General features: G+C 46.1%; 1 protein-coding gene across 1 annotated transcript in view; it reads right to left on the bottom strand.

Annotated features, from left to right (window-relative positions):
- The window catches only part of CCP110 (centriolar coiled-coil protein 110), a 72,475-nt gene extending 55,886 nt beyond the window's left edge, over positions 1–16,589 (bottom strand). The window contains exon 1 of the mRNA XM_040440523.1: positions 16,560–16,589. Coding sequence (XP_040296457.1) covers positions 16,560–16,588 — 29 coding nt within the window. The 5' untranslated portion in view covers position 16,589. The remainder of the gene's footprint in view (positions 1–16,559) is intronic.
- Positions 16,590–16,915: the final 326 nt, after the last annotated feature.

Here is a 16,915-nt window from a genome sequence, read left to right as displayed (position 1 = left end):
CCATAACAAGCTGGGGCAGATTTGGTGTTCCCCCGTTTTGTGGTTCAGCAGGATATGTTGTATCGGGTAAACCAGCTGCGGGGTGAACCCATTGAACAGTTGGTGATGCAGAGAACAGTTGAGTTAGCCCACCAACATGTTCTCGGGGGTCATCTGGGAATGCAGAAAACACAGGACTTGATTCTACAACGGTTTTACTGGCCCAGTGTGTTTAGGGAGGTGGACGAATTCTGTAAGTCTTGCCCGACCTGCCAGGCAACTAGCTCCCAGCACCTTTTCCGTAGTCCCTTGTTACCTCTCCCGATCATTGAGGTACCATTTGAGCGTTTTGCTATGGACCTCGAAGGCCCAGTACCGAAGTCCGCTAGAGGACAACAACACATCTTGGTCGTCCTAGACTACGCCACTCGGTACCCGGAGGCGGTGCCACTGCGACATACATCGGCTAAACTGATAGCTAAAGAGCTAATGGAAATGGTCTCCCGAGCGGGGCTACCTAAAGAGGTTCTGACTGATCAGGGGACCCCGTTTATGTCCAAGGTGATGAGGGAATGCTGTAAGTTGCTGCACATAAAACAGCTACGAACGTCCGTTTACCATCCGCAAACAGACGGTCTGGTAGAAAGGTTTAACAGAGTCGGGTCTATAATCAGCAGGCCCGGGTACGGATCTTTAACCTGGGTGATCTGGTTTTGGTTCTGGTACCGACCGTGGACAGTAAGTTCCTGGCTAGGTGGCAGGTGCCCTACGAGGTACTCGAGAAAGTTGGAGAGGTGAACTACAAGGTACACCAGCCAGGGCGGCGAAAGCCGGAACAGATCTACCATGTTCATTTACTTAAGCCGTGGAAGGATAGGGAGAAGTCTACGAAAGACAGCCCGAGTCCGGGTTTTCTAGGGGAAGAGGTTCCGGCCCCTTTGTCTGATGCAAGGGAAGCGTAAAAGCTGCTGACAGCCTCTCCACCAAACAGGCTCAGGAGGCCAGGGAGTTCGTTAGTTGGAACACGGATGTGTTCTCGGACCTCCCTGTACGCACTTCCACAATCCAGCATGACATTGTCACGTAACCTCAGGCCAAAGTACGGTTAAAACCATACCGGGTACCCGCGGCTCGGCGACAAGCCATGTCGGAGGAAGTGCAGTTAATGCTGCAACTAGATGTCATTGAGGAGTCTAAAAGTGAGTGGGTCAGTCCTATAGTCTTAATACCCAAGCCAGACGGGACATTACGGTTCTGTAATGATTTTCGTTAACTGAACGAGATTTCCAAATTTGATGCGTATCCCATGCCCCGGGTGGATGAGCTCAGGTTAGGACAAGCCCAGTATTTTCCCGTTTTGGACCTCACGAAAGGGTAATAGCAGGTGCCCTTAACAGAGGCTGCCAAATAGAAAACTGCCTTCATCACACCTGAAGTGCTATATCAGTACAAGTCTTTGGTCTGCATGGTGCCCCTGCCACTTTTCAACGGCTTATTGACATTGTGCTGCGTCCACATCGTCGGTACGCTTCAGCTTACCTGGACGATATTGTCATCCACAGTACCGACTGGGAAAGTCACCTACCCAAAGTGCAGGCTGTAGTGGACTCTTTTCGGAAGGCGGGACTAACTGCTAACCCAATAAAATGTGCGATAGGGTTAGAGGAGACCAAGTACTTGGGGTATGTCATTGGGCAATCATCAAACCCCAAGTGAACAAAATAGAGGCAATACGAAATTGGCCCCGACCTGTTACCACTAGGCAAGTAAAGCCATTTGTGGGGATGGTAGACTATTACATGAGGCTTATCCCCCACTTTGCTACAATGGCCGCGCCATTGACAGGGCTCTTGAAGGGACACAAGTCAGTGATGGTTTGCTGGGATGAGCGGGCGGAAGAGGCTTTCTCCGCTTTGAAGTCGGCCCTGTGCGGGTCCCCAGTTTTGGTGACGCCCAACTTCAAAAGAGAGTTTATAGTACAGACCGATGCCTCCGAAGTAGGCCTCGGTGCTGTACTGTCTCAGGAAGTCAATGGGGAGGAGCATCCCGTTGTCTCCCTCAGCCATAAGCTCACCCCAGCCGAGACCCGGTACAGTATAGTGGAGAGAGAGTGCCTGGCTATCAAATGGGCACTCGAGTCTCTCCACTATTATTTGTTGGGGAGAACATTCCGCCTGGTGACCGACCACTCCCCTCTCAAGTGGATGAGCCAGGCCAAAGAGAGAAATGCTTGAGTCATCAGGTGGTTCCTGTCCTTACAAAGGTTTAAGTTCTCCGTAGAACACAGGGCAGGCTGGTTGCAGGGAAATACGGATGCCCTGTCCCGAGTATACTGTATGGCATGTGATCACCCCCTCAGGGTTGAAGAAAGGAGGGAGATATGTAAGAAGGTACAAGGAATAATCGTGGATGATAGGTACGTGTCACCGAGGTTCCTGGCCTCGGTGGAGTAAGAGCCGGTATTATGTGTCAGCAGCAGTTGCTGTTTGACACCTTGGTACTTAGCATGGCTGTAATAGCTGATCCAGGACGGCTCTTACTGGGAGTAGTCAAAGTGCTGGGTGGGTGACTACTCTTCATGTTTCAGGCCAGGCATAAAAACCAGCCAGCACTGCCAGGTGGAGAGGATTACCTCCGTCTGACAGTGGCGCTCAGGAGGTCTGTGTGCTGGGATCTGGGGCCTGTGTGTCACGGTCCCTCAGGTGACTGGTGTCAGGAGATCAGAGAGACTGGCTGAGCATGGAGGAATCTAACAGCCTCCTTGATTTCTCTTTATTCAGTAGGGTAGGGTTAATGACCACTTCCCTTTTTTGAGCTGTTGCTCAATGGTCATCACTTCTACCCTTTATAGTCTGACCCCACCCTTCTGACTATGCGGTAGATAGCTTCATTTGGGTTTGGCTGAGCTGGTGTGAGGTCGTCTCTGGTTATCCTATTCTTCCATCTTTACAGAAGTTAAGTGTCGCGTTTGCTTGTATTTGTTATATTCCCTGTTGTTGTATCTGGGCCTGAGACAGAGACTTCCATTCGTCCATCTGGGGAGGAACTTATTCTCTGGTCCTAAACTTATTCCAGGGCCTTATAGGAAAATCAGGGCCTAGGTATCCTGCATATGAATATTCCTACCTTCAAGGTATATTCATATTGATAGGTACTCAGGGCCCGGATTAGGGTTGTCTAGGAGGTGACCTGTTTCTTCCCTAGTTTCCAGGCCCAGTTACTGTTCCCCTTCCCTCCTGTGTTCAGTGTGGTGTTTCCCCCCCCCCCCCCCCCCCCACACTGATCGTGACATTATCTACCACCATAAAAACCGCCATTTCGTTCAGGTCAGTGCAACTATGGATCCTATGTCTGCACTGGTCGAACATCTGCAGGGACTGTCATTGGAGGTAGCTGACCTCCGCGTAACAGTCTTACGGATTCAGAGACCACAGGCGGCTGGTTCCAATGGTACCAGGCCTGCCCTGAACCTAAGGTTGCCCTCCCGGACAGATTTTCTGGGGGTAGTGACAATTTCATTCGGTTCAGGGAATCGTGCAAGTTGTACTTTAAGCTGCATCCATACTCTTCTGGGGATGAGTGTCAGCGTGTAGGAATGATCATTTCTTTGCTTAAGGATGATGCACGGTCTTGGGCTTTTTCTCTGCCGACCGGATCACCGCCTCTCCAGTCGGTAGATTTATTTTTTTAGAGTCTTGGGTCTTATTTATGATGACCCGGATCGGATATCTCAGGCTGAGAACAATTACGTGGTTTACGGTAGGGAGAGAGCTCCAAGGAAATCTATTGCTAGATGGGCTACGGATACGGAGTGGAATGATCCTGCTCTCCGTAGCCAGTTCTGTCAGGGTCAGGGTCTATCTGAGAGGCTGCTATGGAAGCAGCTATGTCCCTTGCTGTACGTCTGGATAGACGCCTGAGGGGGAGATCTAAGGGTCCTCACCCTCAAGACGCAGTGTCAAATAAGGTGGCGGCTTCCTTTGACACCTATGGTAAAGAGACACCTGTGGTTACGTCTTGTGAGGAGCCTATGTAGTTGGGGGAGCTACTCCTGGTACTGCTGGTAAGAACTCTGGTCATATGAAGAGAGTCTGTTTTTGTTGTGGAAAACAGGGACATTTCGTAAATATTTGTCTGTACATTCGGCGTCAAGGTGTAAACAAAAAAAAAAAACGCTTAATCCTCAAATTACTATTGGTGGTGTGGGTGGGGAGCAAAAAAACGTACTTTTGTCCTTTACTGGTCGTACCCGATTTCTCATGTCTGCCGAGGTGACACTAGAGTCCAAAACTGTGGAAATTGAGGTATTTATCGACAGTGGGGTTTAGGTTAACCTGATTGATGGACAGTTTGTTCATATTTATGGGTTGACTACTAGTGCACTAGAAAAAAGCATTTCTGTCTTTGCAATTGATTCTGCACCTCTTACCCAAAAATGCCTGTCGCAGGTGGTAAATGACATCCATTTAAGAGTGGGTGATTTACATCAGGAACCTGTCTCATGTTATGTGTTAGAGGGTCTGCCTGCTCCGATGGTTTTGGGTTTGCCATGGTTAAGCAAACATAACTCTACCATCGACTGGCAAGCGAGACAGATTCTCGATTGGAGTGATTTTTGCATGGACAACCATCTCAATGCGTCTTTCTCTGTGGTCACCACTAAAACTGTACCCTTGTTCATTTCCGAATTTTCTGTGTTTTCTGAGAGTGGTAACCAGTATGATTGTCCCGTCAATCTTATTCCTGGAGCTAAACTGCCCAAATCTCGGTTGTATAGTCTTTCGGAGCCCGAAAGAAAGGCTATTCGAGAGTATATCACGAGAGCTTGGCGAAGGGTCATATCAAACCATCCAAATCTCAAGTGGATGCTGGGCTTTTCTTTGTAAAAAAAAAAAAAGATGGTACCCTTAGACCATGTCTGGACTTCCGTGAGCTCAACTGTATTTCCGTCCGTGATCCTTACCCCCTTCCTTTGATTCCGGATTTGTTTAATCAAATTGTCGGTGCCAAGGTGTTCTCTAAATTGGATCTGAGGGGGGCATATAATTTGGTAAGGGTCAAAGAGGAGGACGAATGGAAGACGGCCTTTAATACCCCTGAGGGTCATTTTGAGAATCGGGTCATGCCTTTAGGGTTAACCAATGCTCCAGCGGTTTTTCTTTTTTTTTAATCAGATGTCTTTTTATTGCTTTTTTTTTCTCTCTCTCAAGTTTTGCATAATCCGACAACATACACACACAAAATGTGAATCAGACAAATAAAGGAATGCCATATACAAAGACGATTCTGACCAGCATTGCAAAAAGCAACATATACATGTACTAAGCAAAAGTAAATCGTATATATCCCCTACAACAAGAACCCTCCCACCCCAACATAACCAGAGCAGGTAATAATAATAATAATAAAGTCCATATGTGGTCTCCTACTAGAAAAGAAAATAGACATACAAAGCAGTAAGCGTAATACCCATTGTCAGTAGTGTGACCCATTCAGTCACCTCCGGGGTGTCAACACCACAAATCCCAATTTGAAGACAGCAGGGAGCATCAACATCAAGGGAAAGTGCATGTATTATTGTACGTATAGCATCCACTAAACACCTATATATCCAGGCCCATTATATTGATAGAGAATCAAGTATCTTGCACATCGGTAGTCCCAGTTCCCTCCACCATCCAAAGCCACATCCGTACCCACCAAACACCAAGGTTAAATGGATCGTAAGATCCCCCTGGTAAGTGCCAGCCACGGGCTACAGCACACTGAGTTGTCGATCCATGCAACGAAATAGCCTCATCCAGTAATTGCTTATTATCTGTGGAAAGAGCTGGCATAGAAATGTCCGCCAAATAGGTAAATTTTTCTGACCTAGTCGTAGTTAGTCTAGATCTGTATACCTCCCTAAAGTGGGCATAAAATTCCCCAAGAATACCCTCATTTCCAGTCACTAACTCTCATGACGGGCCAGATTGCGCTTTTGCAACAGTGGCCAGCAAATGACCCGCACTTTCCCCCTCAGCATAATATCTCTGAGCTGTAAATAGCCGTTTGTCCTCAGCTCTGGCCTGTAAATGCGCCTTGAATAGATCCTGAGCTTCCTTCCAATTTGTTTCATTAGTTTGTGTAGGCTGAGCAATATACAAAGTTTCCGTTTGCACTACCCTATCAGACAATTCCTTAGTCAAAGCTCTACTCTGTGACTTCCGTAAACTGATGCGCTTAATATATTAACCCCCTAACATACGCTTTAAGGTTATCCCAAACCGTCGCCACAGAGGCTGATCCATCATTATAAGTGAGGAATTCAGTCATGGCCCCAGAGCTCTCAGATCCAGTATCAACAAGCGTAAGCCAAAATGGATTCAACCGCCATAAAGGCCGTGTAATACACATCCGGTTTCCCACCTCCAATGTAATTTGTATCGGAGAGTGGTCCGAAATACTACGGGGGAGATATGAGACCTCTCTGGTCATGGCCACCAATGCTGAGGACCCAAGCACTAAATCTATTCTAGACAGAGACCCATGTGAAGGGGAGTAACAGGAATATCGCCTTTCTCCCGGGTGTAAAGTCCTCCAGATGTCACATAAATCTATTTTATCCAATAGCTTCGCTAGAGAAGTAGGAGCAGAAGGACGTTCCCCAGTATCAGCATGGAACTTGTCTAGAGATCTGTCAAGGTACATATTGAAATCCCCCAGTATTAAAGCTGGAACCGTTGGGAATCTACAAACCGGATTCCAAAAAAGTTGGGACACTATACAAATCATGAATAAAAACTGAATGCAATGATGTGGAGGTGCCAACTTCTAATATTTTATTCAGAATAGAACATAAATCACGGAACAAAAGTTTAAACTGAGAAAATGTACCATTTTAAGGGAAAAATATGTTGAATCAGAATTTCATGGTGTCAACAAATCCCCAAAAAGTTGGGACAAGGCCATTTTCACCACTGTGTGGCATCACCCCTTCTTCTTACAACACTCAACAGACGTCTGGGGACCGAGGAGACCAGTTTCTCAAGTTTAGAAATAGGAATGCTCTCCCATTCTTGTCTAATACAGGCCTCTAACTGTTCAATCGTCTTGGGCCTTCTTTGTTGCACCTTCCTCTTTATGATGTGCCAAATGTTCTCTATAGGTGAAAGATCTGGACTGCAGACTGGCCATTTCAGTACCCGGATCCTTCTCCTACGCAGCCATGATGTTGTGATTGATGCAGAATGTGGTCTGGCATTATCTTGTTGAAAAATGCAGGGTCTTCCCAACTTGGGTTGTCCTTGTCCTCTTTGGTCCGGACGACATGGCGTCCCAGATTTCCAAAAAGAACTTCGAATCGTGACTCGTCTGATCACAGAACAGTCTTCCATTTTGCCACACTCCATTTTAAATGATCCCTGCCCCTGTGAAAATGCCTGAGCTTGTGGATCTTGCTTAGAAATGGCTTCTTCTTTGCACTGTAGAGTTTCAGCTGGCAACTGCGGATGGCACAGTGGATTGTGTTCACTGACAATGGTTTCTGGAAGTATTCCTGAGCCCATTCTGTGATTTCCTTTACAGTAGCATTCCTGTTTGTGGTGCAGTGTCGTTTAAGGGCCCGGAGATCACGGGCATCCAGTATGGTTTTACGGCCTTGACCCTTACGCACAGAGATTGTTCCAGATTCTCTGAATCTTCGGATGATGTTATGCACAGTTGATGATGATAGATGCAAAGTCTTTGCAATTTTTCGCTGGGTAACACCTTTCTGATATTGCTCCACTATCTTTCTGCGCAACATTGGAGGTGATCCTCTACCCATCTTGGCTTCTGAGAGACACTGCCACTCTGAGAAGCTCTTTTTATACCCAATCATGTTGCCAATTGACCTAAGTAGTGTTAATTGGTCTTCCAGCTCTTCATTATGCTCAAATTTACTTTTTCCAGCCTCTTATTGCTACTTGTCCAACTTTTGGGGGATTTGTTGACACCGTGAAATTTTGAATCAACGTATTTTTCCTTTAAAATGATAAATTTACTTGGATTAAACGTTTGATCTGTCATCTACGTTCTATTACAAATAAAATATTGACATTTGCCATCTCCACATCATTGCATTCAGTTTTTATTCACAATTTGTTTAGTGTCCCAACTTTTTTGGAATCCGGTTTGTAGCAGTAAAAGCAAGAATAGTTTTCAGAAGCTGAGCTGAGTATGGAGGGGGTATATATACAGCCACCAAGATAAGTCAAAACTGGTATATCAAACAATCCACACATACAAATCTACCAGCATCATCAACATACGAGTTTTAAGCCATAAACGGAATAGCTCGATGGACTAGCATACTGACACTACGGGCATGCGTAGGTGGAATGCGACTCATATCCCATCCATGCTTTATGGATCAAACTGTCAGGCCCCGCCCTGACTATGTGTGGAGGTCGGCCAGAATAGCAGCACGAGTTTAGTGTTTTGTTTTGGAGCCGTGCTGGATCCGCCTCCCATCAGGTGCACTGGGTGGGGTCATTAGTTTAAATAGCACTCCAGCCCAGTGCTCTGAGCGGATTATAGGAATCACTTTGGTCTTGGAAGCTAGGAAGGAAGGTTGTCTGTTCCAGCTCAGAAAGATAAGTGTGGTTTCAAGTTTGATTGTTTTGTGTCATCTCTCCCATCCAGGTTCTGTGCGAGCAGGCTGCTCCTATTTCCCCTCTTCACCATCTCAGGGAATTTAGGGTGTTTCAGCCCAGGCACGGGGACACATCATACCTACCACCAAGGTCTGCATGTGGGCTGAGCAGTGCAGGGAGAGAGGTCAGGGATTAGCTAGGAGGTGACCCTTCCCCTGCCTCTCGTCTAGAGCCTGGTTGGTGGTTTATCTGTTAGTCTGAGTGCACGTCCGCCGTGACACAAACGTGTCGTATCAGGAGTAAGATGGGTTTCAGACAAACATAGAATCACCGGCTGATATTCCTTTAGAGCCTGAAAGATAGCATACCGTTTAGACGCAAGTGACATCCCTCTCACATTCCACGCAAGTACTTTAAGTGAACACATCATAGTGACACATTAAGTATAAATACACCCCAGTGCCGTACACCCCGGAAGGACCATTCTCCCACATTATAGGGAACCAAGAGAAGATTTTTACGTTACCTGCCCTAACATCCCCCCATCCCAACATTACTGAATTAAACAGTAACATATTTGGCATACAGAAAAGTACAAAAAGAATAGTACCATAAAACATGGGGATCACTAAAAACATAAGAAAGTCATCATTTATAGATGTAGCCAAACAGTTACTGGTATACCAACAGCGCATTTTCCTGGATAACAAAATAATATGATCCACCGTATCGCAAAACCCGGCCATTCAGAAACCTACAAAGAAGTGTATAATAAAACAGAACCCCCCCTCCTCCCACTAAAGTATAAAGCCTTAGAACAGTAATACATCTATCAGTCATCTAGAACCGGATAAAGAGTGCTGTAACAAAACAGTTCCGCCTACTGCATTTCTGAAACCTCAAGTGTCTCCGTGCCGATCCTTTTCATGTGCATCCAGTCATTGACAAGCGTCCACCGGGTCATCAAACAAATGCGTCGTTCCATTCGCCACAACCCGAAGTTTAGCCGGATATAACATAGGGTACGGCCATTGCAAAAGCCGAAGACGTTTTTTAACATCCAAAAATCGGGCTCTGCGCTTTTGTATCTCAGCAGAAAAGTCTGGGAACAGCAGTATGTGATTTCCATCAATTCTTAGCTCCGGGCCATCTCTGGCAACCCTAAGGATGGTGTCCCGATCTCTATAGTGTAGGACTTTAATCAGCAAGGGTCTCGGAGGCGCCCCTGGCGGAGGAGGACGAAAAGGCACCCGATGCGCCCGCTCAATTGCAAAGAGTGGGGATAGTTTTTCCCTTCCAATAGTGTCACCGAGCCACTTTTCCATATAGGCCACCGCATCTGCCCCCTCAGCTCGCTCCAGTATTCCTATGATCCGTACATTGTTTCGCCGGAGACGATTTTCCAAGTCGTCTGACTTAGATATAAGTAGGGATACGTTGTGAATGACACGTTGCAAGTCTCTCTTTACTGGCAGCAGTTGATCCTCCATTGCGCTCACACGGCCCTCCACCTCTCCAATTCTCTCCTTAAATTGCTGCATTTCTTGTCTAATGAGCAGAACTTCTTCTTTAATAAGGCCACCCATGTTAGCATTTAGGGATGTAAGAGCTGCACTGCACTGTGCCACCATCTTATAGACATCTGCAATAGTGGGTTCAGTGGATGCTGGAAGGTCTGCAACTAGACCTGCACTGACTACAGGCTGTATATGAGGGGTAGGTGAATCATTTCCAGAGCTAGCTGCCCCCTGTGCTTCACTCCCAGAGGCACCCTCCAACATCGGAGCGCTGACTGCAGGTGCCGGGGTGCGGGCATATTTCCCCAGCTTCGCCGCAACATCCGACATCTTAGCGGCGTGTCTAGGCCGCTCTCCTTCACCTCCTTATCTTTCGGCCGCTGACCGGTCATAATACCTCTGGAAGGGTGGTAGATGTGTACGGAGGTTACCGGATGCTGTGAATCTACTATGGAGCCAGTTATGCGGCGGTGGAACGATGTTTACTAGGATTAGATCCAGGAGCTCCGCGCCTCGCGTCTGTTCACATCTCCGGTCAGGCCACGCCCCCCTCCAGCGATTTTTCAACACTTTATTAATGACATCTTTCATCATCTGGTGGGGAGATTTGTTGTTGTATATCTGGATGACATACTAATTTATTCTCCAGACATGGAGACTCATCAGGATCATGTGAGACAGGTGTTACAGATCCTAAGAGAGAATAAATTGTATGCGAAGATAGAAAAATGTGTTTTTGCTGTTCAGGAAGTGCAATTCCTGGGTTACCTGCTCTCCTCCTCAGGTTTTCGTATGGATCCCGAGAAAGTCTGTGTGGTGTTGGACTGGGATAGACCCGAAAATCTGAAAGCACTTATGCGGTTTCTGGGATTCACCAACTACTACCGTAAATTCATCTTGAACTATTCAACTGTGGTTAAACCTTTAACAGACATGACTAGGAAGGGGGTCGATTTCTCTGTTTGGTCTGAGGCGGCATTACAAGCCTTTTCTGCTGTGAAGGAATGTTTTGCTTCAGCCCCTATTCTGGTGCAACCGGACGTGTCTCAGCCATTCATTGTAGAAGTTGACGCACTCGAGGTAGGGGTGAGAGCAGTTTTGTCGCAAGGTCCTTCACCTAGTAAATGGCGCCCATGTGCTTTTTTCTATAAAAAACTCTCGACTGCTGAAAGAAATTATGACGTGGGTAATAGGGAATTGATGGCCATTCAGTTGGCTTTTGAAGAATGGCGCCATTGGTTGGAAGGAGCAATTCATCCTATTACGGTAATTACTGATCACAAAAATCTGGCTTACCTTGAATCGGCCAAACGACTGAATCCAAGGCAGGCCAGATGGTCGCTGTTTTTCACCAGATTTAACTTCATTGTCAGCTACCGCCCTGGGGTTAAGAACGTCAAGGAGGATGCTTTGTCGCGCAGCTTTTTGGGGGGGATTCTAAAGATCCTAGTGCTTTTTTGTCTGAAGGGGTAGTCATATCTGCCCTATATCCTGATCTTGAGGCTAAGGTGTTGGAGGCAGAAGAGGATGCACAGTACTCTTGTCCTCCAGAGAAATTGTTTGTTCCTTCAGACTTACGTCACAAGGTATTTGAGGAACATCACTGTACTGTCTTGGCTGGACACCCTGGGAGTAGATCCACTGTCGATCTCATCTCGTGCAGATTTTGGTGGCCGGGGCTGCGTAAGTGTATTGAGGACTATGTGTCATCCTGTTGTACCTGTGCTCGTGCTAAGGTGACACATACTCGACCTTCTGGATCTCTTCTTCCGTTACCCATCCCGTCCAGACCTTGGACGCATTTGTCCATGGACTTTATCACGGATTTACCGGATTCTTTGGGAAAAACAATGATCCTGGTGGTAGTTGATCGGTTTAGAAAAATTGCGCATTTTATAGCATTGCCTGCTCTACCTAATGCCAAAACTCTTGCACAGGTGTTTGTCGATAACATTGTCAAACTACATGGCATTCCCTTCTGGCATTTGTTTCCAGATTCTGGAAAGCGTTCTGTACTCAACTGGAGGTACAATTGTCCTTTTCATCCTCAGTCGAACGGACAGACGGAGCGCACTAATCAGAATCTCGAGACCTACTTGAGATGTTTTGTTTTGGTGAACCAGGAGGAGTGGTCTTCATTCTTGTCGTTAGCCGAGTTTGCCATTAATAACTGTAGACAGGAGTCCACTGATAAATCAGAGTTTTTTGGGGCATATGGATTCCATCTGCAGTTTGGCACATTTTCTGGTTCTCAAACTTCCGGTATTCCTGAGGAGGAACGATTTTCCTCTTCTTTGTCTTTGATTTCGTGGAAAATTCTAAATAATCTGAAAAAGATGGGCAACAGGTATAAGTGTGTGGCTGACAGGAGACGTATGAATGGTCCGGACCTGAGAGTGGGTGATTCTGTGTGGCTGTCCACAAGAAACATTAAGCTTAAAGGGGTTCTGCAGTTATTTTAAACTGATGATCTATCCTCTGGATAGATCATCAACATCTGATCGGCGGGGGTCTGACACCCGGGACCCCCGCCAATCAGCTGTTTGGATCGGACACCTGTAAAGAGCACCTCCGCAGTCATAAGCGTGGCCACGCTATGAAAATTGAAACCAAAGGACAGCTGAAAAATTATCGGAACTAAGATCTATAGACCGAAAAGATACTTTCCTCTGTACTACGCCGGAAGAGAAACAAGCACAGACCAAGTATACACTGAAGTCCCGTCCGAATTCCCGCGATATCTCGGGTAAGTCGGCTAGAGGAGTACGGAGTGAGACGCCGGCATTGTCCCGCGCCGCCCGACCCTCGCCAGAATATACTATTAACGCTGAGGAAGGTAAGAGGACTTTACCTACAAATAGATCAACCATAATATATGTGGCAAAATAAACTAACGGTCTATCAGCACAAGAGACTGACATTTCAACAATTCATTAAACGCCTAAGTGTCTGAATACCCGTATAACAAGATTTTGGACATACACCTATATCTATATGTGGATTTATCCCCATGGGACTTTAATCAAATACTATTAAGAACTTTGACACAATATAGCTAGTCTATTATTGTGCGAATTAGGAACCATCTTGGCAGTTCCTGCCAAATCCTGTGGACCTTGCCAGATATATGTGGTGGTATTAGCTTTCATGAAGTGCATTATATTCATTTTTATTCGATTTTAGTGTATTTTACAGTATAATGTTTATATCTGATTTTATATTACTATATGTTATACACGTGTGCAGTATACAATTGTGTGATTTAATTAAATTTTATTAATTGCATCAGTCCAAATGAAGTATGCTCGCCCATCATTATAGCTTCAGTTATTTTAAACTGATGATCTATCCTCTGGATAGATCATCAACATCTGATCGGCGGGGGTCTGACACCCGGGACCCCCGCCAATCAGCTGTTTGAGAAGGCAGCAGCGCTGGCAGTAGTGCCGCGGCCTTCTCGCTGTTTACCACAGGCCCAGTGACGTCACGACTAGTATCACTACCCTGGGCGGGGCTAAGTTCCATTCAAGTGAATAGAGCTTAGCCCCGGCCAGGCCATTGATACTAGTCGTGACGTCACTGGGCCTGCGGTAAACAGCGAGAAGGCCGCGGCGCTACTGCCAGCGCCGCTGCCTTCTCAAACAGCTGATCGGCAGGGGTCCCGGGTGTTGGACCCCCGCCGATCAGATGATCTATCCAGAGGATAGATCATCAGTTTAAAATAACGGTAGAACCGCTTTAAGGTACCTTCTTGGAAGTTGGGCCCAAGATTTATTGGTCCATATAAGATCACTGCCATTGTTAACCCTGCAGCGTTCCGTCTTGAACTTCCTCAGGCTTTGAAAATTCAGAACGTATTTCATACGTCATTGTTGAAGAAATGTGTCAAACATGTTGAGCCGTCCTCCTTGCCTCCCGCTCCTGTCATGGTGGACGATAATTTAGAATTATAAATCTGCAGGATTGTGGACTCCTGAGTTCTCCGTAGATCCCTCCAGTATCTCGTCCACTGGAAGGGTTACGGACCAGAGGAGAGGATGTGGGTTCCAGCGGCCGATGTTAATGCGAATCGTCTGTTGAAGGCCTTTCACAGAGCCCATCCTGATAAGGTCGGTCCTGGGTGCTCGGAGGTCACCCGTAGAAGGGGGGGGTACTGTCACAGTCCCTCAGGTGACTGGTGTCAGGAGATCAGAGAGACTGGCTGAGCGTGGAGGAATCTAACAGCATCCTTGATTTCTCTTAATTCAGTGTTTATAAGGTTAATGACCACTTCCCTTTTCTCAGCTGTTGCTCAGTGGTCATCACTTCTACCCTTTATAGTCTGACCCCACCCTTCTGACTATGCGGTAGATAGCTTCATTTGGGTTTGGCTGAGCTGGTGTGAAGTCGTCTCTGGTGTTCCTGTTCTTCTATCTCTACGGAAGTTAAGTGTTGCGTTTGTTTGTATTTGTTATATTCCTTGTTGTTGTATATGGGCCTGAGACGGAGACTTCCATTCGTCCATCTGGGGAGGAATGGGTTGTCTCTGGTCCTAAACTTATTCCAGGGCCTTATAGGGAAATCAGGGCCTGGGTATCCTGCATATGAATATTCCTACCTTCAAGGTCTATTCATATTGATAGGTACTCAGGGCCCGGATTAGGGTTGTCTAGGAGGTGACCTGTTTCTTCCCTAGTTTCCAGGCCCAGTTACTGTTCCCCTTCCCTCCTGTGTTCAGTGTGGTGTTTCCCCCCCACACTGATCGTGAGACTATGCTGGGCTGGAAAGCAGAGACCCGTGTGTCAGGGGAACAGGCCTCCTAAAGGCTGTATTTGAACTTTCTGAGGCAGAACTGCCACCAAGGTGACGTTTGTTTTATTAACTTGCCATTGGGTGTGAAGTAACACCAACACTGCAAAAGTGAATGTTTGTTTTTGGCATCATGTGTGAATAAACACTAAAGTTAGAATTACGAACTTGTATTTTGGCTCTGTACTGTGCCCGCTTATCTTAACTACCAGAGCGAATCCCCACAATATATATATATATATATATATATATACACTCACCTAAAGAATTATTCGGAACACCATACTAATACTGTGTTGGACCCCCTTTTTGACTTTAAAACTGCCTTAATTCTACGTGGCATTGATTTCAACAAGGTGCTGATAGCATTCTTTAGAAATGTTGGCCCATATTGATAGGATAGCATCTTGCAGTTGATGGAGATTTGAGGGATGCACATCCAGGGCACGAAGCTCCCGTTCCACCACATCCCAAAGATGCTCTATTTGGTTGAGATCTGGTGACTGTGGGGCCATTTTAGTACAGTGAACTCATTGTCATGTTCAAGAAACCAATTTGAAATGATTTGAGCTTTGTGACAAGGAGCATTATCCTGCTGGAAGTAGCCATCAGAGGATGGATACATGTTCTCATTTTGTTTACGCCAAATTCGGACTCTACCATTTGAATGTCTCAACAGAAATCGAGACTCATCAGACCAGGCAACATTTTTCCAGTCTTCAACAGTCCAATTTTGGTGAGCTCGTGCAAATTGTAGCCTCTTTTTCCTATTTGTAGTGGAGATGAGTGGTACCCGGTGGGGTCTTCTGCTGTTATAGCCCATCTGCCTCAAGGTTGTGCGTGTTGTGGCTTCACAAATGCTTTGCTGCATACCTCGGTTGTAACGAGTGGTTATTTCAGTCAACGTTGCTCTTCTATCAGCTTGAATCAGTCGGCCCATTCTCCTCTGACCTCTAGCATCCACAAGGCATTTTTGCCCACAGGACTGCCGCATACTGGATGTTTTTCCCTTTTCACACCATTCTTTGTAAACCCTAGAAATGGTTGTGCGTGAAAATCCCAGTAACTGAGCAGATTGTGAAATACTCAGACCGGACCGTCTGGCACCAACAACCATGCCACGCTCAAAATTGCTTAAATCACCTTTCTTTCCCATTCTGACATTCAGTTTGGAGTTCAGGAGATTGTCTTGACCAGGAGCACCCCCCCCTAAATGCATTGAAGCAACTGCCATGTGATTGGTTGACTAGATAATTGCATTAATGAGAAATAGAACAGGTGTTCCTAATAATTCTTTAGGTGAGTGTATATCTGCACATAGTATATATCTCTCCCTGTATATAGTGTGTGTATATATATATATATATATATATACTGAACAAAAATATAAACACAACACTTTCGGTTTTGCTCCCATTTTGCATGAGCTAAACGCAAAGATCTGAAACATTTTCTACATACACAAAAGACCATATTGTTCACAAATCTGTCTAAATCTGTGTTAGTGAGCACTTCTCCTTTGCCATGAATATTGACCAGTGGTCCTCAACCCTTTTTGCACCAAGGACCAGTGGCGTGCCCAGGGTGTTTGGCACCCGGGGCAGGTCGGTCATTTCTCTGGCAAAAACCCCCATCCCCCCCCCAATACTTGACCACATACCTCTTACATCCAGGGACATCTCCTGTCATGGTGTCCCCACAGTGTCATCCTGCTGTCACTCCCAATACTGTGCCCGTTGTGCTCCTCAATGTCCCGGGTACTATACTGCTGAAAAAATAGACATAATTGGGGTCATTTACCAAACTGGTGTAAAGTAGAACTGGATTTCCAAAGAGCTGTCAAATATAAAAGGTGGAATCTGATTGGCTGCTATGGGCAACTAAGCCAGTTCTACTTTACACCAGTTTTATAAATTACCCCAAATGTCCCTATAGTGTCTACAGCTGTTATAATGTCCCCTAGAGTGCCCCCAGTAATAATAATAAACCCTATATTGTGCTCCAGGTAATAATCCC

This window comes from Bufo bufo, chromosome 7 (genome assembly GCF_905171765.1).
Source record: "Bufo bufo chromosome 7, aBufBuf1.1, whole genome shotgun sequence".
Lineage (NCBI taxonomy): Eukaryota > Metazoa > Chordata > Amphibia > Anura > Bufonidae > Bufo > Bufo bufo.
This window is presented reverse-complemented; position numbering and strand designations above follow the sequence as displayed.